The sequence below is a fragment of the Equus quagga genome, chromosome 3, assembly GCF_021613505.1.
Source record: "Equus quagga isolate Etosha38 chromosome 3, UCLA_HA_Equagga_1.0, whole genome shotgun sequence".
In the NCBI taxonomy this organism is placed as follows: domain Eukaryota; kingdom Metazoa; phylum Chordata; class Mammalia; order Perissodactyla; family Equidae; genus Equus; species Equus quagga.
In genome coordinates this window covers 86,611,181-86,636,429 of record NC_060269.1, presented here as the reverse complement: position 1 = coordinate 86,636,429, position 25,249 = coordinate 86,611,181, and the positions used below count along the sequence as shown (strand labels likewise).

The window sequence follows — 25,249 nt, the reverse complement described above, 5'->3', positions numbered from 1 at the left end:
GCCACAATCCAGGCTACTTTTAATTAGGACACCTGGGTGGTGGTTAGAATGCGCCAATCCCTTGCAAACAACTGCAGCCTGACGCGTCTTTAGCATAGCAGAATATAAGCGTCTTTAGCATAGCAGAATATAAGCGGAGGTTTATCTGCTGTTACTTTGGTTGTGATTAGATAACTAGACCCCTCCACTCTGTTTGGTCTTGGGAGAGGACACTTCCAGTGTTTGTGGTTTCCCGATAGGCCACACTCAGCCGAAAGCAAGTCTGAAGTGAGTACGCCATGGCTCTGATAATCGACCTGTTCCCTCGAAGAGATTGCAGGGCGGGCCTTGAGTACTTTCTAAACAGACAATTCTGTTTTAGCTTTGAAAGACCACGCGCCTGACCTGGATAAGTGCTTTCAATCACCCTTCTCTCTGACTGGGGCCCAGTCCTAACGTCTCATTTGCTTATTTCATATGTAGGAGGCAGAAACAATTACGGGTTTGTGTATCTCCACTGCTGAATATTCCTGTAAATTATCAAAGCAACCACACACACAAACAGGCGCACCCACATGTATTTCTACATGTGTGCACGCGATTGGACGTGGAAAACCAGTGTTCGCAACTGCATGGGCTTTAGAAAAGTGTCTTTAGTTAACTAATCAGCTGCCAGCTTTTCCATTTTCCTCCTGGATTCTGTGAAGAAACTCCTCCTGCAGGCAGGACTTGGTACCCAGGATTGCAACGAGGACTGTACAAGCATCTCAAGGGAATAAGGGAGTGATCTGGTGGAGTGGGTGTGCAGAGGTTCCCAAGTCTAGACACATGAGAACCATCTGGGTTTTTTTTTTAAATCTTGTTTTCAAACTGATTTAGAACTAGACTAGTTAAATCAAGTGACACAAAAGCATATTGAGCAAAGACAAATATCCCTTCCTCCCCATAGTTAACGGCCATTAAATTTGGTGCATCTCCTTCCAGAACTTTTCTTGTGCACTTACACATTGTTTTTAAACATAAATTTGGATGTGCTATATTTTGACTTTTTCCACTTTGTATCAGTCTTCTTTCTTCATTAATATTTCAGCTGTAAAATACTGTGTAATAGGGACATACCACCATTTAAACATTCTCCCTTTTCACACGCAAGCCTCCTCTGGCCCCGAATTATTCGGGGCTGCAGACAATACTGTACTGAGGAATCTTGGCACATGCATCAATCACGCATTCTTACAAGTATCTCTACAGGATATACTTCCCAAAGGGGGATGTCTGGATCAAAATAAGCCAAATTTAACCTTTTTGATGTTACTAAACCACTTCTCCAAAAACGCTCTTATACCAACTGTGGATGGGCTCACATTCTTGCCAGCTTTGGATGCAAATGAAAAACCACCTTACACTACTTCAACTTGCATTTCTCTGACAACTCAAGTTACCCATTTTGTCAGAAATTTATTAGCCATTTGTGTTTCTGTTCCTGTGGAATGCCTATTCGTGTACTTAGCTCATTTTCTATGAAATTACTTTTCCTTCTAATTTGTACATTAAGAAACTTGGCTGTTGATTGCTTCTAAGCCACTGTGTGACTCCTCCCAAGTTTGCAGGAGGTAGTGATCAACCCCACGTGAGTGGAACTCCACACATGCCGCCACTGACACGGGTCTTCAGGATTTGAAGCTCCATTAGTCTTTAAAACTTATTCTTTGTCCAAGCAAATGCCACTGGTCCTGGATGAACTGGAGGTTGTAAAATATTACCAGTTTTGAAACCCACTGGCTGCACACAGTGAATTTCAGCATGGGTCTCCCTATGGCCCAGAGAGGGCAAATCTGAAATTTGATTTTCACATCAGTGCTGAGCCTCAGTTGACTATAGTCCTATTAACCTGACATTTGCTTAAATGAAGGTTAAAAACAAGGGAAGCCTGCTTTCTCATCCTGGCGAGATTTACTCCCATCCAGCCAACAGTCTGAGTGAGTCTGCAAAGTGATATGCTTCAGAATGTGTGCTGGCATCAAGTGTAGGTTGGTCGCCCAGCTTCTGGACGGCTGGTCTCTTTTCCATCCAGGTGACAGATAATTCAGATCTGGTATTTTTCCACTCAAATAGCCATTGTCCCTGCCTTCAGCGGGTCCTCTCCAGCACAGATGCTATTCTAATGCTAACGCCCTGTGGCTACACTGTCCACATGGAGTTATTTCCAGCTTGACAGCATGGCATAGGCCAGCTTATCTGTTAGGCAGAGGACAGCATTCCTCTTGTGCCTATGTATTTGTCCTGAATTCTTGACAGCCAGACAGAGCCACTCAGCCTTTTTCCTTTCCTTTACTACATCCATGATATTTTCATTCCTGTGGCACAATAGGCCCAGAAAGAGAAAGTCCGGAGGAGGGGCAAGTGTGTGCGAAGCCATGTGTGCTTCGTGCTTTCCACAGTCTGTGTTTTTACAACCATGTTTTAAATGAGTCATTATCATACGTTACAGATGATGAAATTTAAGCTAAAGTGTTCGTCAAGTGGCTAGTAAAAGCTGAAACTCAGATTATGATACAGATTTGTCTGACTTCAAGTTATGGAGGAGATTTTGCTCATGAGAATGAACTGGAGGAAATGTGGCTTTTAGAAGTTGTTCTAAAGTCATCCCTAACCAGTATCCTAACACTGTTAACATTTCACCATTTTGGGATTATACTAGAGACAATTAGTAAAACTGGATTGTGAGTAGGAATTAGAGGTTTTATAAAATGGAAGTCCTGAGAAGCTGCAGTCACTAGAAACTTCATGCCCAGCACAATGTATATGTGGGGGGGTGTTACCTGTCTGACACAGCTGAACGTTACCCTGGAGACTTGCTCCACTTACTCGCACCAGTCAAGGCACGAGTGCACCTCTAGCGATGGCTGAGATGGACAGGGTCTTTTCTTTTCCATATTCTCTTTAGGAGGACATGTAATATTTAATAAAGTTTAACAAAATATGAAAAAATTTAGTGTAATGAACCTTTAAAGAAACTAGCATAAAACAAAGTCATGAACAATGTAGAGTAAGCTTTAAAGGTTAAATTCTCAGCAAGTACAAAATAACTAAAACAGGCAACAGCATGAATTCCCACAGGGTCCTCCAACTGGAGAGGAAGGGACTGAATAAAACTAGCCCACGTCCTGGGGACTCCGAAGGCTGCAGGCCTTGGCCCCCATGCTCACTGTCACTGTAAAGTGTCCAGGCAAAACCACCAAGCAGAAGCCAAAAGCACCATCCTCCTCTACTCAGCGCAAGTGACTGATGTGTGGTATTATCTTTCCTCACCCGAAACAAAAAAGGAGTTGAAACATGATACCCTAAAGTCTATGTCGTGAAAATATCAATCACATTTTTCTCTATTAAAATGATGTGTTAAAAGAGATACAGAGAACTTACTAAAAAGACCACTGTCCTTCAAAATTCTATTGGGGAGGAGGGTTCTACACACTTGTTACCGTTGTTCAAAACATTTATAACACTGTCTTTGAAACTGTTTTCAGAACAGTCAGGCGAGCACACACACCCCCTACCTACTTTATGGTAGTTTTTCTGAGAAGAGTTAAACAATACTGCCCATATAAATAACTCACCAGACTGGGCTCCAAAACACTATCTTCAAAAGGATAAGGGTAAAAATTTGTCCCTATTAAACAATTCCAGTATCTCCCTAAGTTGTTTTATTTTGGCAATGATGGCAGGAGCCTCCACATATTAATTCTTTTTTCCCCCCTACTTTTTCTCCCCAAATCCCCCCAGTACATAGTTGTATATTTTAGTTGTGGGTCCTTCTAGCTGTGGCATGTGGGACGCCGCCTCAGCGTGGCCTGACGAGCGGCGCCATGTCCGCGCCCAGGATCTGAACCAGCGAGACCCTAGGCCACCGAAGCCGGGCGTGCGAACTCAACCACTCGGCCACAGGGCCGGCCCCTCCACATATTAATTCGTCAAAAAGCAATATTCATCATGGTAACATTTTTAAAGTTCTGATACACGTTTAAAAATTATTTTAGTCCCTGAATATTTCATTTTTCCCTTCTCATGGCCAATGCTTATCCTGAAGTTGAATAAACTTTCTCCTATTGATAACATAAGTGGATTGGACCATATTTATGCTGGAGTAGAATTACCGTGTACCAAAACATTACACACAGATGGATGGTTGGGCCTCTCTTCTTCCTCATGCCTCCTTTTGACTGGAGCAGTAAATCAACCATGGGCAGGTCCATCCCTCATGCTCCATTTCACATTCAGGCGTTTGTGTGTGAGCATATGTATTTGCTTGTATATACACACATACATATATACATGATCATTTCACAGACACGTAAGGACAGTAAAATGCAATGTGCTATGGCACAAGGTTAGGGAAATTTCACATATCTACATTCTCTCCACTTTCCATAAAACTAGCAAGATACCCTGTTGCATTAAAGCAAAACTTGTTTCGCTTTAGGTTCTTACTTTAAACCATTAAGCATTTGGTTCTACTACCCTAATTTCCTGAAGCCACATCTTTCTTTACTTACCACATATACGTTCCTCAAGTAAGTAAACTCCTGGCCAGGTTCCTTCCTTAGCTCAATTTCTTCCCTATTTTTAATGTGCACAGGGCTCTCTCCTTTCAGCAGAGCCCCGGCAGCCTGGGGGCAGCTGAGACCCCTTCTCCTAAAATTTTACAGCCCTCTACAGGCATATTTACAAAGTGTTACCTGAAAATACCAAGGAGCCTCGACATTCCATTTGTGTGCAATTCATTAAAAGAGTTTACATTCATTCCACTGGTAAGAATTATTTACTCCTCTGGCTCTGTTTGAAAGGATGTGGTAGGTCTGAGTCAACAGAACTCTAGTCTTTTCCTCCCCTTCTTCACAGGCATTAGCCACTCCACAGGTGTAAACCCTCAGACCAGAAGATCAGAGTGCAGAAAGCGCATGAGATCGGAAGCACCAAAGCTTAGCTCCGACTGCAACGCACCTCCAGGGATTAAGGCAAAGCCACAACCAACCAGCCAGCTCCTGAGGATTATTAACAGCGGTAATGAGGAAAACATTTTGAACTTGGACCTCAAATCACACTCAGTGTGCTAAATAAATGCAGGCATAAATATAAAATGAATTTTAACAAGTTTTAGCTTTAGGCTTCTTCTTAGTGCTCTTTTTCCAAGTGTAATGTGCAGAATGCACCACTAGAGAGCAACCATTTCCTTTAGGAAAAAACTGCTATAGAAAATCTATTGATTTAACCACAATGAGATACCACCTCACATCCAAAATGGCTATACTCAAAGAAAAAGACAAGACAAAGTGTGGGAGAGCATGAAGGGAAACCAGAAACCTCACACTGTGCTGACAGGAACATCACAGAGAGCAGTTTGACAGTTTCATAAAAACTTCATTCCCATACACCCAGCAATTCCACTTGTAGGAACCTACCCAAGATAAGGAAAACATGTTCACATGAAGACATGTCCATGAACATTCATGGCAGTATTACGCATAACAGCCCAAACTGGAAACAATTCAAATGACCAAGTGGTGAACGGATAAAGAGCATGCGGTGTATTAATACGATGGAATACTATTCAGCAATAAACATGCTACAGCATGGATGAAATCAATACCATTGATCAAAAACATTATGCTAAGTGAAAGCAGCCAGATGAAAAAGATTATATTCAGTATGATTTCATTTATATGAAATACCAGCAAAGGCAAATTTATAGGCAGAAAGCACCTTAGTGGCCTGGGGCAAGAGGCAGGGAGGGAGGAGTGGAGAGTGACTGCAAGAGGGGCTCCTGAGAACTTTGTGGGGATGATGAAACGTTCTAAATCTGGGGTATGGTGACACGGACACAACTCTATAAATTTACTAAATCACTGATTGTAAACCCAGTGCGTGAATTTTATGTAAGTTATACCTCAATAAAGCTGACTCCCAAAAAAGCACACTGGTTTAGTACCGCATTAGAACAGGTATTGAGAAATGAAGTAAAACACGCAGGAGGAGAAAAAGTGGAGCACTGTGTGTTGAACTGAGGGACAAACAGCCACCACGTCATTCAGTCCTGAGCTCTGGTTTCCAGACAGGAAAAAAGATCATTGTTTGCAGACGAAGAGGGGGAAATCAGGGAATTTATGGTCAGGTAAGAATTTTATTACTTTTGGCCAAAGGCCAAAACAGGAACATTTTTTTAAAAAGAAAGGTGGCAAACTTTCAGGCAGAATGCACTCATTTTCTGGTTCTACATCAGTACTCTGGAGTCACATTTACGAAGGGATTTATAACACATCAACTTGCTAAGGGACTGGCGTATATAAAAGAGCTGATTTCGAGACACTCAGGGCAAAGCGAGACACAGTGACAGACACATATCTATGCAAAGTAATCTTACATTTCATGAATTATCCTTTTAACTTCTCCTTTAAATTTACTCAAGAAACTTTAGGTATAACAATAAATATATGGGACCAAAAAACTCATTCCGTTAAGGTCTACTAAGATATTCAACAAGCAAATTTTACAGAGGTTTAGTCTGCTGTACACAGGGGCGACAGGAGTCAGAACGGACCTCAGAGACTAACAACGAGTAGTACATGAGAGAAAGATAAGTGAATATCAATTAAGGCAAAACTGTGCCCTTTTTCTAGCTGTGGAACAGCAGTGGCAACATTCTGCTTGTGGGGGAAAGACTAGACAATCTGAAGGGCATTCCCATTACTATTCTTGGACAAATTAGAAACAACATACTTTTATTTTTTTGGTGAGGAAGGTTGGCCCTGAGCTAACATCCATTGCCAATCTTCCTCTTTTTGCTTGAGGAAGATTGTTGCTGAGATAACATCTGTGCCCATCCTTCTCTATTTTGTATGTGGGATGCTGCCACAGTATGGCTGGATGAGCAGTTTGTAGGTCCCCACCGGGGATGTGAACCCACAAACCGCAGGCCACAAAAGCAGGTCATGAAAACTTAACCACTACACCACTGGGCTAGCCCCACAAACAAAATCCTTTTAAATGCTTTATCGGATTCCCAGGAAAGCAGGGAAATCTCCAAGGCCAATATATAAGCTGGAACCTGAACAGGAGAGGTAAGGAAACAGAAAAGCCACAGTTGCCTGGGGGGCAAATGCCATTATCCATGTTGGGACTGGGAGACTAAGCCCAGGACCCACAGTAAGGAAGGACGCGGAACCTGCACACTCGAATGAGGCCAGGGGCCAAGAAGAGAGCTAAAACGTCCTGGGGGCAGTTCCTGGTCTAGAGGAGCACACGCAAAACCTGAGAGAACACACTCAACTCAGAAGCCCGGGTTCTCACAGGTTCAACTAAGCGCATGTCTACAGAATAAAGGCCCCAGACGCACAGGGAGGAACAGCCCCAAAAGGAAGAAGTCAGAGAGAACAGATTCAGACCCGTAAAGACTTCAGATACTGGTTTATCAGCCACAGAGTATAAAGTTAACTATGTATGAAACGCCCAAAGAAAAAAAGATACAAACAAAAGAATTAAGAATTAAGAGTAACAATCCATCAACGTGACAAAGCAGATCTAAAAGAACAAAATGGGACTTCGGGAAATGAAAAACACAGTGATCGAAACAAAAAATTCAATGGTTTAACTGATTACATAGAGCTGAAGTGAAAAGTTAGTTAACAGGAAGATAAAGTCCCAGAAAAAGAGAACAGAAGTAATCCTCAGAGTCCATGGCAGAAATTTCCAGAGCAGAAATACAGACATCACAAATGTAAGAATCACAACGCGTCCCAGCTGGACAAAGACAAAGACAGACACGTCCAGATGCAGCACAGTGAAACCACGGCTCAGAGCAGATGACATCTTAGCAGCAGCAGAGAGAAAAAGGACTCACAGGAAGGAAGGCTAACGAGACAGCAGCTGACGAAGTACAAAGGAAACCAGATGACAGTGGAACAATAACTTCCAAAGACTGAGAGAACACTAACAAGAATTCTACCCAGCAAAACTATCGAGAACAGTAGGTGCTGTGTACCTGAAATGTGCTGAGGGTAAACCTGAAGCATTCTCACCATGCACACAAAAAAAGGAAATTGAGGTGATGCGTGTGTTAATTAACCCAACTGTGATAATCACTTCACAAAGTACACTCATGCCAAATCATCACACTGTACACTGTAAATATAGACAATTTTGTCAGTTATACTTCAGTAAAGCAGAACAAATTAAAAATATATTTAAAAAAGAATGACAGTAAAATAGGGACATTTTCAGATGAAGAAAACTGAAAGAGATTTCTTGAACAGAACATCCCTAAAGTAACTTCTAGAAATACATCCTTTAGGAAGAAAATTACCTCAGAATGAATGTCTCAGATACATGAAAGAAAAATGATCAAAGCAAATCGAAATAAACATTTAATAATGTTTAAATGTGGGGTGGGAAACAACCAAAATGCTGGACAACAAAGGTTGGAAGAGGGGTAATGTGTTTTAGTATTCTAAGGGCCTCAGTGTTCAGGAGGGCATTTAATATACTGACAAACTTTGGACTGTTAAATTAAATATGTGTTGAAATTTTTAAGGTTAACCACTAAAAGAATAGAGAGGGGTGGAGGGGAAACAGAAACAAAAAAAACACTAAAAAAAGACACAGAGGGGCCAGCTGCGTGGCCTGCTGGTTAAGTTTGGCCTGTTCCACTTTGGCGGCCCGGATTTGGTTCCTGGGCATGGACCTAACACCACTGGTTGGTGGCCACACTGTGGTGACAACCTACATAGAAAACAGAGGAAAAATTGGCACAGATGTTAGCTCAGGACCAATCTTCCTCAAGTGAAAAAGAGGAAGACTGGCAACAGATGCTGGCTCAGGGCTAATCTCCCTCAGGGTGGGGGTGTGGGACAAAGGTTCTTGAATAGTGGGGGTGCCAGTAAAATTTCTGACCACTTAATCCTAGCTCCACCACCCCAAATAAACCAGCCAGGGCAACTAGGATAACAAAATTAAAACCCTATGCACAACATCCTAATCCAATCAGGTTTTTCAGGAACCCCCAAATTTGAGCAGGTGTAAGATCTGTGCAATATTAGCAACCGAGCTGATAGCAACAGGTATGTGAACCACAAAAGAGCCAAAGGTACTCACTGAGAAATCTGGAAGACCAGCTCCAGGACAGCACTGAAACTGGATGGGGTTCTGCCTTACCCGATAGCAAGTGACAGCAAAAGGTCTGAGACAGGGTCTGAAAGGGCTGAAGTATTTTAGGCCCCATGAACTCTACAAAACCAACCAGTGACAGCTCCCTTCCAGGATAAAGTCCCTGGGAACAGAATCAAATACACATCTGAAAACACACCACTGAAAAATAAAATGTTCACCTTTTTTAAATTAGCATACATATAAATCAGAAAACCTCAACACACACAATGGAAACTAATCATAATATGCAATGTCAACACACTTCCCTCTGTTGATAGGTCAAACAGCCAAAAGAAAAACATGGCAATATACAGAAGACTGAACAACACAATTAGCTAGGCTTATATAATGTACAAACATGGAAAACTGCACCACATCAGTCAGGCTCTTTAAGAATACATAAATAGTAACAAAATTTAATTACATAACAGGCCATAAAACAAGTCTCAGTACATTTCCATGAAGTGTAATCATACAGATCATGATCATGGACCAAATGAAATTAAAAACAAAAAATACTTGGGGGCCAGCCCTGTGGCCTAGTGGTTGAGTTCAGTGTGCTCCACTTCAGTGGCCCATGGTTCACAGGTTCAGCTCCCAGACACAGACCTAGCACCGCTCATCCAGCCATGCTGTGGCGGCGTCCCACATAAAATGGAGGAAGACTGGCACAGATGTTAGCTCAGCGACACTCTTCCTCACAACAAATACATAAATAAATAAATAAAGTCCTGGGGGTGTAATGTACAGCATGGGGACTGTAGTTAATAACACTGTATTGTATATTTGAAAATAAATCTAAGAGAGTAAATGTTAAAACTTCTCATCACAAGAAAAAAAACCTTTAACTATGTGTGGTGACGGGTTAAGTAGACATACTGTGGCGATCACTTCACAAAGTATACATGCACTGAGTCACGCACACACGATCAAACCAATATAATGCCATATGTTACTATTTCAATAAAATAAAAGATGTGGCCCCCCAAAAAGAAAAAGAAATATAATGATCAGAAATACTTTGATAATGCTAAGAGGTTATGAAAAAGAAAATCATCTTTCCTTAAGTGTACGTATACTCCCTTGTGAGCGGAGAGGTCCAGCGGATAGTGGGTGGAAGAGTGAATTTTTCAGTCATAAAGAACACTGGTTACCCACTGATTAGTTGTGGATCTTGGACAAATTAGTTAATGTCTTTGAATCTAATGTTTAACCGTAAAATGCAAAATTATTGTAAAGATTAAAACATTATAAAATGACTGGTATAGGTTACAGATTTAACAAATTAGTTATTAATATTCCCCATGACTATTACCCAGATTTAAGAAACCTCTTATATTGTAAAGAGTTGGTTCAGGTAGACTGAATTTAGCATCAACCAGTAAGATAATGGAAGACTGACTTGTTAAAAAAACAACAAAAACCCCCAGGATTTTTGCATTCAAATAAGGTTTCCCCTCAAAGAAGCTATATATTTCTTTTAAGGAAGTTACTATTGCTCAGAGTTAATTTTACAAATCTTCCATTGGGGCTGCTGAAAATATTTTTTCTAGTGAAGGAAAACCTTAATTCTTTGAGGGTACACTTCACCTGTGATAGAAATACTTTGAATCAAGTCTGATGATGAAATCCACAGGGCCATAACCAAGATTTTGGTCAAAATGAACGTCTGACTGTGATGAGATATTCTCTTGGATGACTTACAAATGGCCTCTTCAGGCTATTTTCAAACACAAGTTTCAGAAAAGTTTTTAGCAATGGCAACATAGCTAAAAAACCCAAAATTACAGCTTCACGAGGTAACTACTTGGAAGGACAACATTCATCTTAATGCACAAAGAATCTCATTCCTGTGCAGCACAAAGCTGCAATTGCTGAAGAGAGAGTCGCTAAGATTAGTGAAACTACTTAAGTCAGTTGCCTTTAACCTTTAATTTGTTTAAGAGTGACAAAAATCTATTTTCAGTTAAACATAAAGATCCCTTTTATAAACAGAAAAATATTACAGCCAACCTATTAAAACAGATTTTGTATCTGAGGATGGAGAATAAACAATTACACAGCTTTGAAAGGCTTCAATAAAAGCAATCAAACAATGAGAAGCAAAGTTACACAGACCTTGTAGAAAGTTCCTATTCATGACAGACACATGCAGTATACTCTGAATCAATAAATAGCACTGATGTGAACCCAACTCTCTGATCTCAGTACTTAGTAGTACATATGATAATTTATTCTTCTGATTTGCTGGAGTATTACTACACAAATTTACGTACGGTTTTAAGAAAATATTACAGAGGGGGCTGGCCCCGTGGCCGAGTGGTTAAGTTCGTGCGCTCCGCTGCAGCCGGCCCAGTGTTTCAGTGGTTTGAGTCCTGGGCGCGGACATGGTACTGCTCTTCAAACCACGCTGAGGCAGCGTCCCACATGCCACAACTAGAAGGACCCACAACTAAGAAGATACAACTATGTACTGGGGGGCTTTGGGGAGAAAAAGGAAAAAATAAAATCTTTAAAAAAAAAATATTACAGAGAAATTTTATTGCCACTTGTAACTTCACATAAAGGGGAAAAAGAGACAGAGCCAACGACATCCCAATACCAATTTCTTTAAAAGTCTGATATGAGAAACCACAGAAAACATTCTTAATTTATAAGCCATGAATTAGATTTTAAATGCATTCTCTTATAAGAGATGGAGAAAAAAGGAACAAAGAAAATTCTCAAGTTTATCATTTGCAAGAGTAGTTTATGCAATTTCAACAATCTCTTATCTAGGCATTCAATAGCATTTTAAGTTCGAAATTCATTTGGGAATTAAGAGAATAAATAATACTCCTTAGAGGGAGTACTAAGTTTACACTAACATTTAAAAAATGATGAGTTACACAGAACATAGTAAAATTAGCCAAAAACAATAAGAAGAAATTTGTTCTTAAAGGGGCAGTGCAATACAGTAAGCAGTAGCTTTCATGATCATATGGGACAATCAAACATAAGCAACTAGAAATATTTCTTGAAGAAACAATACACAAAATTTTCACTTTTTCTTTTTTCCATTTACAATTTCAAAATTTTAGCTTTATCTTATGTCACTTTTTGGTAGGCGCTATTAACATCTGAGGTTGAAGTGACAGCCCTCACAATTAAGAAGCTACTTCTTTGAACATTTCATTTCTTCATTCCTATGAACATAATCACCTTTCAAGTGCATGACTCCTTCAGCCTGATTCTCATTCATATCTCAAAGAAAGTGTTTTCAATAAAGAGACTGCATATTGACTCCACTATTTGTCTTTTCACACCATTGTCAAGTCCGTGAAGGCAATGCTTCCGACTGCTCACACATAATGTACAGACAGCACAGGATCCCTTTACTTTACTTTACTTATAAGGAGTTCATATTTTATGGGTAGCTAGGGTACTAACTTAGTATGTTAGATGACTACTGTGTAGTAAAAACCAGAAACAGCAATGTAACACCTTTATGCCCCTAAAATCTATACATACAACAAAGGCAGAAATATGTTAAAGAAAAAAACATTTTATATAATCTTGGAAACAATAAGATGAAGACACTTCCCTTACCAAAATAAATATAACAAACATACCAGTAACCACAACTAGACAAGCTTCTAACACAAGAACTCCACTAGACATGAGAAACAGACAGTTGAAGCCAGGTTTTGAGACTTACTCTCCACACCCAGCCAGTGAGTTCTACAGAGTTAAGTGCATTTGGGATGGACTGAAATATGGGTCTAGTTTTACAAGAGAACACTGGTTCAGAGGCAGCAACGACCTCTGAACGTGCCCATAGGCTGACAGCAAACAATGGCCTAATTCGGGAACTTTTAAATCTGCTCCATGAAAGACCTTTTTTACCTGCTGGCCTGGGCCTTCTGACAATATTTTCTTTTCCTTTTTCTGGGTCTAATATACCCAATAGGCCCTGGTTTTTGTAATGTGGCTTTCTGTCCTAGCGTACTGACAAGCCCAGGCTGCCAGTGAATGAGAAGCATCAGAGCTACCAGGCAATGAACTTCAGGGAGGGCTGGATGGGGTAGTGTTCTTCCCCACCCCAGCGTGCTTGTGAACCAGATGACTGCCCAGCAGTGAGCTGCACTACATTCTAACCAAGACTAAAGGGAAATTTAGGAAAGCCTGGAAGAGAGGTACCAAACTACATTACAAATGCAAAATAGAATATTTTACCATTCTTCATAAATATTTATAAAAATATATACACATAATGAACAGACCAGTTTATAATGCTGGTTAAAATCAAGAAGAGTTATTAAATCAGTAGGTGTGTAAATATCCTGGCTTCAAATTAACGTACAGAAATATTTTCACCTAAAGTTCAATAAATAAACCAGAGAGGACTGAATAACAGGACAACAGCAGCTTCAATCGTTCTGTTTCGACCAACAATATCTTCTACTGGTACCGATGAACTTGAAGTAATCAGTAAAGAACAGTCTATGAAGGGTTTTTGTAAAAATGCATTCATTTTCTGATAATAAATAAATCCAGATTCTGTACAGTTAGAAAAACCAGGATGGTTCGCAAATGGCAAAATAGAAAGGTAATACATCTTGGGTTTGAAATCAAATGACTAAATTAAAGAAGAGTGTTAAACATAATTTCAGATTGCCCTCATTGAGGAGTGACGTAATCGGCACCATTCCCTCTCAACGCCTCTCGACCGGGCACTGGAACAACATCAGCTCTAAAGCCTTCTCCTCGAATACTTCCTCTGGTTCAGTTCTTGCTTATTATGAAACAAACTCTTTTCGCATGAGATGAAAAAATAAGTTGAGATTTGTTGGGATGGAATGAGTTTCGCTAGGTCTTTTGGTGTCCTAACAATTCAAGCTGTGTTAAGGGCTTCTTACAGCACTCTTACAAGCTGAAAACGCAGCCCGGTGGCACTGGGAAAGAGGAAACATTATTTCTACCTTCGTAAATATCCAAGAAATTGAAAAATCAACACCTAGAAAAATGCAAGGCATAAATTCATCAGCACCAAGTAGAAACGATCTCTGAAAGGAGCAGGTCTCTTCTCTGTCCTGACATCCTTGTGTTGACGAGCAGGTTCTCATCTCCTCTCTAGGAAAGATTCACTGCCTGAGGTTAACACTTTTAGGCAAAAGAAAAGGTAAAACTCGGCAAATGACTCCATTTTATATTTTGATTCATCCACACATTTTTTAAAAAGGGATTTCAAGATTCTGGCACTACTTTAAACATTTTTTGGAGGAGGTATGGTTTCAGCTTAGAAGGTCTTCCTCCCTACTCCATTATTTCTAAAGTGGGAAGCATCAAATTTAACTTTATTACTAATAATTCTTTAGCTACCATTCCAAAAGTTGCAGTTAATCACAATATAACAGTTTCCATTTAAACAAGACTCTAGTAGTAGCTAAAACTGTTCAAAGGTGGTCATACAAAATCCTGATTGTCTTTTTTGCCTATCAGATATGACTAAACTGTTGGAACTCAAATCACATACAGTCAACCACATTATTGGATCCATGACCTACATCTCGAATTTGGCTAGTTAAACAGGCACACACAGCTACACCTGCTCCAGCTCTGCAGTGAGACACGGATCCAACCAGCTCCCACCTGAAAAGACAGAAGATAACATTATCTTAACACAAAGCACGATTTACCTTACTTACAATACCAACCAAGACAAAAACTCCCTATTATGAGACTGGTTTTGAAAGACAGCAAGCTTCCTGAGGGAGATAAAGATACGCAAAATGTTTTTTATTTACTACACGTAGCAGCATTTTAGCATTCTGGTGTAACTGGTACTGGAAGAGCCCATTAAAGCACAGAGAAAACATAAAAATTACCTATTCAGCACTGGATCAAACGCTTCTACTGTATTTAAGTAGGCATTGCCATTATGACCGCCAACTGCAAAGATCTTGCCCATCACTGTCGCGATGCCCACTCCACCCCTGGGAGTGGTAAGTGCTGCTACATAATCCCACTTGTTGCTTCGAGGGTCGTATCGCTCAACTGAACTCAGAGGAGAATTATCATCAAAACCACCTACACAAAGAAAGATTTGAGAAACGGCATGACGTTTCGTAGAATTAACTAGTAAATCTCAATGCAATATCTTCTACAACTCAATCTTTTTTTTTTTTTAAAGATTTTATTTTTTTCCTTTTTCTCCCCAAAGCCCCCCGGTACGCAGCTGTATATTCTTCGTTGTGGGCCCTTCTAGCTGCGGCATGTGGGATGCTGCCTCAGCGTGGTTTGATGAGCGGTGCCACGTCCGCGCCCAGGATTCGAACCAACAAAACACTGGGTCGCCTGCAGCAGAGCGCGCGAACTTAACCACTCGGCCACAGCCCCTACAACTCAATCTTTTAAAAACACTTCAGAAAATTGAGAAAATCAGGAAAATTCACCCCAACATCTATCACCACTACCAACTCCTACTAGGCATTTTCTATAATTCAAGATAATTTAAGTTGTATTTTACCTCCATACTAGAATTAAAAATCTCAAAATGGGAAAAACTGGACTCACTGCGTCTAAGCAGATAATTTAGAAGAAAAGAAAAAACCCCAGACAGTCATACAATTTTCCCTCAGCCTCTCAGGGGCAAGCAAGACCACACTGAGACTCCTCTCCGTGTGGACGTGTGTGTTTTATATTGTTAAACAGTAAGCGGGCCTGAGAAGAGAGTAAGTTATACTAAATCTTTTGGCTTATTTAGATACATTAGTTTTCCAACTGTTTCCCTTAATACTATAAATGCCATCATAATTACAGAGATGGTTGGTGGACTATGATTGAATTCTTAATCAATTTTTGCCAAAACTACATCTTTGTGTTACATATTACAGATGATGACACTCTTCTCTACAGATCATTTGAATAATGTTACTTATTATATTCCTGAAGGTTAAAAATAGAGACTGTTATTTTAACAGTGCTCTTTGCTTTAAAAATAAATGTCTCTTTTTAGGTTCCATCTCAGTCTACGTGAGTAATAGCTCTTTCTGGTGACGAAGTCTATTTTCCTGAGGACAGGAAGTGTTGATATTACGATCAGCCTATTTAGAAACAAGGTCGGTAAAAAAAATATCAAGGGTCAACTTCTCTAATGGGTTTAATTTTGTTAAATCAACTTAATTGAGGTAAAATTCACCAATTGTATGTGCATAATTTGATGAATTTTAACAAATGTCTACAGTAGTGTCATCACCACAACCAGGATATAAAACATTTTTTCAGTATAATGAAGGGTTTAGTTTTAATTATTCTTCACGTTAATGGAGGAGATTAAGTTTTTAGTAGTTACATTTTTCATAGCCTTCTTTTTCACTGGCTCCCTATCATTTCCCCAGATAACGCATATAAATTTATAATAAAGAATTCCAAGCAGAGGAACAGAAAAGGCAAGATGCAATTAGCTTGCGAGACTTGTGCATACAGTTACCTTCAAAGTTTTCTTATTCAAATCAATTGTGTCTGTTTTAAATAGGACTTGAACGACCATGAGGGTTTTTTTTTAATATTCAACCTGCGTCAGTCTTCTTTTTACTATGTCCGTTCTAACCATAAGAGTCCAGAAGATTTAACAAGTAACAGCAACAATGCCACTCCTATTGACACACAACACACGTAAATCAATGCCTATGCTAGGCAAGGCGCTGTGAGAGGTGGCAGTGGTGTACTGTCAAATTCCAGCTCTGTCACTTGTGTAGGCATGTGATTATGAGTAAACTATTCACTCTCTGGGTCTCTGACTACCTCAGAGAGCCGCTGTGATGATCAGGCAAGATCTAAAGGTAAATTATGTTATTTCTCTTCTTTAACACACAGGAGCACTGGAAGACGCAGCATTACCTCTATTACTTGCAGATAATTAAATGCTAACAATATCTCACTCTCTTCTCAAGAACTGTAAGTTATGTAACAACAAACAATTTACATCAACAAAAGTGTGACATATGCTAGTGACAACCTCTCCGACCTCATTTCCTCCTCTGTACAGGACGAGATTACTAATCACAACACAGCTGCCCATTTACTGGGTAACTACAAAGTACCAGACACAATTTGAGATGCTCAACATGTATTATCTCTAATTCTTAAAACAATTCTGAAAGACAGGGATTATTCCCATTTCATAGTACTCAGGTGCGCTGAGTGGACCAGGACAGCATCCATGATCACTTGGAAGCTGCTGTAAATACAAAATGTAGATCCCCTCCCTGGCAGTCTAACAATATCTCCATACTATCCATATGCATATAAGAGTGTGAGAAAGCACTGCCCTATTGTCCCTTCCAACTCTGCAATTCAGTAACGCAAAAAGCAATATAAAGATGCTAAGAGCCATTACGCATATGAAATATCTATTGGTTTGCTTAAAGTAGTTAGTATAATTCCCTTGAAATGAAGATGAGAAAAACGTCTTAGATCTTTAAAGATTTACTTTAGCAAAGTACATTCAATTTGTGTCCTTACATTAAAAAAAAATCTTATTTAAATGTAATCCCCTACTACTCCTAGTAAAAATATGGAGGTAAAAGTTTGACACATGAAAGACAAAGATATAAACAAAAAATGCATGAATCTAAACCTTAAGAATTCAAAAGAAAATTTCAGAACCTATTCCACTTGAGCCTAAATGCAATACAATTTGTTATTGTGTTGTTTTATGACACTGTCGTCGTATATACTGTAATAAGATACACTAGAGAAATATCCACTCACCAACAACGTACAAGCAACCATGCAGCTCACTAACTCCATTGCCTGCTCTTCGCTGACCCATTTCTTTAACTTCTATCCACTTATCCAGATGTGGATCATACCTCTCCACACTAGATAAAGAAGCTACTCCATCATTGCCACCTACTGCGTAAACATGGTTCTAAATAAAGAAAAGAGAAAAACACATGACATGAGATTTTGAATTTATTTATATGTTGTCCTAATGGTAGACCAGAATGTGCAAGAAAGCACTATTTATGAAATAATATGGTGTATAATCAATATCTGCATCCTGGACATATGAATATACCAGATCTTTAAGGATGTGATGCAAGGCAATCCAATGAGCACGATGCCATCTAACTTACTACTAGAGCCACAGAGCCAACTCCTCCCCGGGGAGTATTCATTGGTGCCACGGTACTCCACTGATCAGATTCTATGTCATATCTCTCCACATCGTTGAAGCAAGTATTGTCATCTAACCCTCCAATTGCATAAATTGGACCTCCTAAGGAGGCCAAAGCAATTCCTCGCCTGCAAAGACAATAAAAACACTTTAGCATCTGGGTTTGTTTCCAGAAAAAAGGCAGCAAAAAAACTGTGCTAACGCAAGTCATTTATCATGTTAAACTTCAAGGTGTTTTTTTCTCATTATTTTTTTTTAAAGCACGTCCTCTTTTTTCCCCCCTCCCCAAAGCCCCAGAGCATAGTTGTATACCCTAGTAGTAAGGCCTTCTAGTTCTATGTGGGATGCCACCACGGCATGGCTTGATGAGTGATGTGTAGGTCTGCGCCCAGGATCTGAACCAGCAAACTCCGAGCTGCCCAAGTCTTAACTACTCAGTCACAGGGTTGGCCCCCTCCCATTATTTTTAGATTTATCAAAGCTTCTGAATAAATGGCTACAGGTGTGCCAAACTGTGCAATCCTATGTGAAAAGTACCCTCTGGAGTTTTATATTGCAGAGCCTACACAGGTTGCTTTAAACTCAAATGAAATAATAAAGTAAAACCCAAGAAAATACTATAAATAGAGCCCAAAACATTCAATCAGGAAAACACACAGTTGCATAATTGAGAAGTTGATGAACTGACAGACATAGTTTGCTATGGAAGTCAGAAGTCAGTCTCATTTCTAAATTCACATAACTGCAGAGCACATTTTATTGCAGTTTCACTATGCCACACAAAAGAACATTAACTTTTATATCACAAGCTTTATTATCACCTTGCTTTACTTCTGAAGGGCATGTATTTCTCTTCTGGGAAAGGAAGAGACTTAGCCCATGTTAAAAGCTAATTCACTGTAATGGTGATTGGAAAAAATTATATCAATTTCTTAAAAAACACGTTGCAGCAATCAAAAGTTGAACTACTCTAAACCTATTATCTGTCACTGACTTGGTATGTACTTTCGATAAAGTAGCAGGGGTTTTTTTTTTTCCTTGTAGTGAGGAAGATTGGCCCTGAGCTAACATCTGTGCCAATCTTCCTCTATTTTGTATGTGGGATGCTGCCATAGCATGGCTTGATGAGTGGTGCGTAGGTCCATGCCTGGGATCTGAATCCATGAACCCCGGGCCACTGAAGTGGAGCATGCAAGCTTAAGCACTATGCAACCGGGGTGGCCCCGAAAGTAGGGTATTTTATAAACCTCCACTGTTGCTTCTTCATCTGCAGTCCAGTTGAGAAAGGAGGAGACACAGCTGATACTAATGAGTTAATACAGGTGAGGCACCAAGAACAGGGACTGGCCCACAGTGCTGTGTATTACCTATTATTACAGGAGGGAGCAGCTGCTCTAGTGAGATTTAATTTAAGTTTACCAAAAGAGTACGCTAGGAAAGAATTCTTAAGGATAATGCTTCTCACTTCCAGTCTCCTTACCCTCTTTTCTCTTGAACATAAAGCAACAACTTACAAAATACTGTGGTTATAAAAGTTTTCAGGCACCTGTGAACACATGTGTGCACTCTAGAACATAAGGGTGTTGTATCACGGCAGAAATGTGTGGCTAATAATTCTGCCTTGTCCTCCACACCCCAAACCACAAGAGCTTCTGATATTATTGGCTATTTCCTAATCCTCAAAACTCTCTTCTCTTGATTTTCATGACATCACATTTGAATTCCACTCCACATCTCTGCCTGGTGCTTTTCAGCTTTCTTCATCAGTGCCTTCTCTACTCCATCATTAAATTAGGAAGTTTTCTAAGGCCTCTATCACCCTATACTGTCTCTCTGTAGGCAATCTCATTCTTTCCGTGGACTTCCGATAATTCTAATATATATTTCCCAGATATATCCAACTTCTACCTCAAATCTGTCCTGCTGGCTCCTCAACCTTAACTGTAATCTGAAATGACGAAACTCACTGTCTACCTCCCTGTTGTAGGCACAATTTTAAGATCCGCCCCCCCCCCCAAGTTATTCACTCTGTAGTTTTACTCCTATGCTTATTCTACATTATATGGCAAAAGAGAGATTACCTGAGCGGGCCTAATCACATCACACAAGCCCTATAAAAAACAGAGGTTTCTCCAGCTGGCAGCAGAAGACAAGTCAGAAACTCAGAGAATGAGGTGCGCTCTGCAGAGCACTGCTCACTCGATGACCGAGGGAACACTTGGAAAGGACCTGAGAGCAGCCGCTAGGAGCTGAGAGTGCCCTCTGATCAACAGCCAGTACAAGTGAGAAACTCAGTGCTACAGGCGCAAGGAGCTGAATTCTACCAATAACCCAGATGACGGTGGAAGCCGTTTCTACCTCAGGGGCTGCAGGTAAGAGCCTAGCCCAGACTAGACCTTGATCTTGGCTTTGTGAGACCCTAACTGGAAAACCCAGTAAACCTGCTGGACTTCTGACCTACGGAACTGTGAGCTAACAAGTGGATTTTGTTTTAAGAGGTTAAGTTTATGGTAACTGGTTACACAGCAAGGGAAAACTAATACATCCATCACAAGACAGATAAAAATTTCAGCCTGTTCACTGTCTTGTCTTCCCTAATGCAGAGAATTGAACCACTATCCATATTCAGTTGCTTAAGCCAGAAACTGAAGGATTATCCTTGCCTCTACCTCATTGTTCTTTCTAACCCCACGTCTAATTATTATAAAACCTTGTTGATTGTACACTTCCGAACTGTCTCTCAAATATGTCCTCTTTTCTCTATCCCAACGTCTACCACTGCAGTCTAATCCACCATTATTTCTTGACTGAAATAGTACAATAACCCTGTTGATCTCCAAGACTGTTTTCACTCGGGTCCTCTGAAAACCCCTTCTCCATTTCATATGCAGAGGATCTTTGAAAAGAGAATCTGATTCTATCATTCCCCTGCTATTAAATATATGTATGTGTGCCTGTGTGTGTGTGTGCCTGTGTGTATATATATATATATATATATATACACAGGCACACATACATATTTCAAAGTCTACTAGATAAAATTTAAAAATCTTGGCAAACCTGAAAGGCCCTTTCTTTGCCTACTGTTTCAGCCTGATTTCTGGACAATATTCCCTCTGATCTCTCGGCCATAGTGGACTTCTTTCATCCTCTCTGCTCTCATTCACCTCCAGATTTTCAAAGACTCATCATCTCTTTCCACCCACCACTCTTCCACCCACCACTACTTCGCCACGCTAAAGTCTTCCATCCTTTCAGATCTTAGGTGAAATGCGACTTCATTAAGATCTTCTCCACTCTCAAGCACCCTCCCCTTACCCTGTGCTAACATTACTGCCCTTGTAATTATGTCTTTATTTGCATCTTCCCTTCTAGAATGTGAGCTCTGCCGAGGTAGGGACTTCGACTGTCTCACTCATTGCTGCATCTTCAGCACTTTGTATGTCTTGCAATGGGCACTTAACCAGTATTTGTGGAATAAATAAATCAACCCCTAGAGAAGCTCTGTTAGTATGACAGGTTTCAATAAAACCACTGCTTGAATAAATACCAGCATCTGTTTCAGTGCAAAGATGAAAAAGAAGGGGAAAAAATTTTAAAACCAGACATTTTACTTGTGAAAATGATCCTGGAATGTGCACTGAAAAAATGATTTGGGAGAATACAAACTATAAGCAAATAATATAACAAAATAATTGCAGTTCTGCTATTTTTTAAACAGTTGGATAGCTATTTTAAGTGCTCAAAGAATATTCTGAAAGACTAAAAGAAATCAACTGCTATTCTGCTAGGGAAGTTTCACTTAATTCTTGGCTAAAAACCAGCTTAGCATGATAGAGTTAGGCAAGGGCACAAAGATTAAAAATGTACTTTAGGATTTCCTTCCCTGTTTTCATGCATGCATTAGAATTTAAACTATTTATTTGTAGTTACCATGCAGCCTAAATCAAGCTCTGTTGAAGCATTAAAATGTCATCTGTAGATAGGAGGAAGGTAATAGCATATTTTAAGACCAGCTTTCTTTTCCCTAAGGTTCTTTTTCCTCATAAGGGAAAAAAAAGGCTAAAGATGTCTTTTCAGCAGAACTCTCTTCACGTTTCCATCTAATCTTTCATACTTTAGAACACATGAACAAAACCCAGGTAAAAACATTTTGTGTCAAATTAATCAAGAACAGAAAATTTATGGGCCAGCCCTGGTGGCTCAGTGGTTAAGTCTGGCACACTCTGCTTGGGCAGCCCAGGTTCAGCTACCGGGCGCAGACCTACACCACTCGTCTGTCAATGGCCGTGCTGTGGTGGCCACTCACACACAAAAAGAGGAAGATCGGCAATGGATATTGGCTCAGGCGAATCTTCCTCAGTCAAAAACAAACAAACAAAACACAGAGAAAATTAGATGGCAATGTATCCCCCCCACGTGCAGTTCAATTTAAAATTGTTCATTCTGGTAACAAGAATTTTTAAGTCTTACAGAATGTTGCTACAATTTGCAAACCATGCAAGCCACAATGTGTGAAGTTAGGTTTTATTAGGTTTATTTGTTTTAAATAAAATTCCAATAGAAATGTTGTGATATGTGTTCTCTAGACAAAGCTACTCTGAAGCAGTGTTTTCGCTATTTACTGAGAGAGCCCTCTTTCTCTCTCCTGTTACATTTTCACTCTGAAACAAAGAGGCAGAATTACTCTAGTATCTAGGTTTAGGTAAATTAAGCTCAGTCCTTGAAATCCTCACCCTATTTGCTGAATTTTCAATTTGAAAAAGAAAAAGAATAGGTAATCTAATTTAATCTCCCGTTTGGTGCAAAAATATATGTTATCTTTCTGACATACACATGTATAATTTCAGTCATCGGGAGACATTACAATATGCTCCACTGCTATTATACTGAACTATTAACAAACACATTCCTTCCTTCTAAAGCACTATACATCCCTTAAAATATCTAGACACTCTCTTTTTTTTTTTTTTTTTAAAGATTTTATTTTTTCCTTTTTCTCCCCAAAGCCCCCTGGTACATAGTTGTGTATTCTTCGTTGTGGGTTCTTCTAGTTGTGGCATGTGGGACGCTGCCTCAGCGTGGTCTGACGAGCAGTGCCATGTCCGCGCCCAGGATTCGAACCAACGAAACACTGGGCCGCCTGCAGCAGAGCGCGCAAACTTAACCACTCGGCCACGGGGCCAGCCCCCTAGACACTCTCTTAAGTCCCCTCATCTCCAAACCAAAACCCTTCAACAATTTTTTATATGGCATGGTTTTCAGATCTCTTTCTAACCTGCTAGTCCTTACTGAGATGCATCCCAGGTTATTACTCTCACATTTTTAACAATTTTTTGTGCACCCTCCCACATACCATGATTATTTTCAAATTATAAACATACTTTACTGTACTAACAGATTATGTTCATTATAAAACACCCACTCAAAACAAATTTAAAAGGATGAAATAAATAGAGAGTCTAATTTTTTATTCCCATACCCCAATCGATGCTGCATTTTCCCCTTTGAGACCACAGCTACAGATAAGGACAGATCAGTATAAAGAACAGTATCACGACTACAATCCCCCTTGATCTAAAAGCTTCACTTCTCTTAATGTACGCAACTACATTATATTTGCTTTTTTCCTTTTCTTTCTTTTTTTTTGTTTTTTGTCTTTTGAGGAAGATTAGCCCTGAGCTAACTGCTGCCAATCTTCCTCTTTTTGCTGAGGAATACTAGCCCTGAGCTAACATCCATGCCCATCTTCCTCTACTTTATATGTGCGACACCTACCACAGCATGGCTTGACAAGCGGTGCCATGTCCACACCCGGGATCCGAACTGGCGGACCCTTGGCCACCAATGCGGAACATGCGAACTTAACCAATGCGCCACCGGACCAGCCCCTCTTTCTTTTTAAGAGCTGTGTTTCATACTGGTTCAGGTACTTTTCCCCACATAATCACAAACCTGACTTCCCACCGTGTTGTACTGGTACAACTGATTTTTTTAAATACCTAAAGCAGGTTTTAGCCTATAACTCTAATTTTAATATTTTTAGGTTTTGCCTATAGAGTCTACTTGGTTTTTAAATCCTGATTTGGTCACATGATGTTAGCTATCCTACTGCCTTAGGATATCTGAAAATTTAGTATTCAAGTCCTTAAAAAAATTCTGAACAGGCTAGTCAACATTTACTAAGTTATGTTACTAAAAATCTTCTTCCTCTTTAGATTTATCTATTTATCAACATACATCTCAATTTATCATAGATGAAAATTTTAAACATTAATGCTCATAATGATAAAAAAGAATGAACAGAAATTGAGGGATATTTTCTTAACATATTAAAATACATATGCCTTAGTCCTAAAGCCAGTACCTTATTTAATTGAGAAACACTGGAGACATTTCCATTAAGAACAGGAACAAGACAAAAAGACCTACCATCTCCACTACTATTCACACTGTATTAGATTATTAGCCAATACAATTAGACAAGAAAAACAAATCAGAAGCATAAGAATGTCTGGAAAAACTGGCAAAAGTTGAATAAGGTCTACAGATTAATTAATAGCACTGTATCCATGTAAATTTCCTGGTTTCAATAATTGTACTATGATGGTGTAAGATGTCAATTTTATGGGAGCTGGGTGAAGAGTATACAGCAGGATTTCTCTATCGCAGCACTACTGACATTTAGGGCTGGATAATTCTTTGTTGTGGGGGACTTTCCTGTGCATTATAGGATCTTCAGGAGCATCCTTAGCCTCTCCCAAGTAGACACCAGCAGCAACTCCCACAACCTCCTTGCCCTCAAGTTATAACCACCAAAAATGTCCCCAGTCATTGCCAAGTGTTGCACAGAGGGAGCAAAATCATGTTCAGTTGACAACCACTGGAACTCTACTTTTGCAAAGTTTC

At 39.7% G+C, this 25,249-nt stretch overlaps 1 protein-coding gene across 4 annotated transcripts in view; it reads right to left on the bottom strand.

Moving 5' to 3' along the window:
• Positions 1-25,249, bottom strand: part of KLHL8 (kelch like family member 8) — a 67,367-nt gene that overhangs the window by 7,202 nt on the left and 34,916 nt on the right. For 2 of the 4 annotated variants that reach the window (XM_046656147.1, XM_046656151.1), the window contains exons 7-10: positions 18,300-18,468; positions 17,932-18,091; positions 15,045-15,246; positions 14,724-14,808 (exon numbers count right to left, since the gene is read on the bottom strand). In XM_046656147.1, the coding sequence (XP_046512103.1) occupies positions 14,724-14,808; positions 15,045-15,246; positions 17,932-18,091; positions 18,300-18,468 (616 nt within the window). Of the gene's footprint in view, positions 1-11,701; positions 14,809-15,044; positions 15,247-17,931; positions 18,092-18,299; positions 18,469-25,249 lie in introns of those variants that run through there. The other 2 variants (XM_046656148.1, XM_046656150.1) reach the window with 2 other exon arrangements.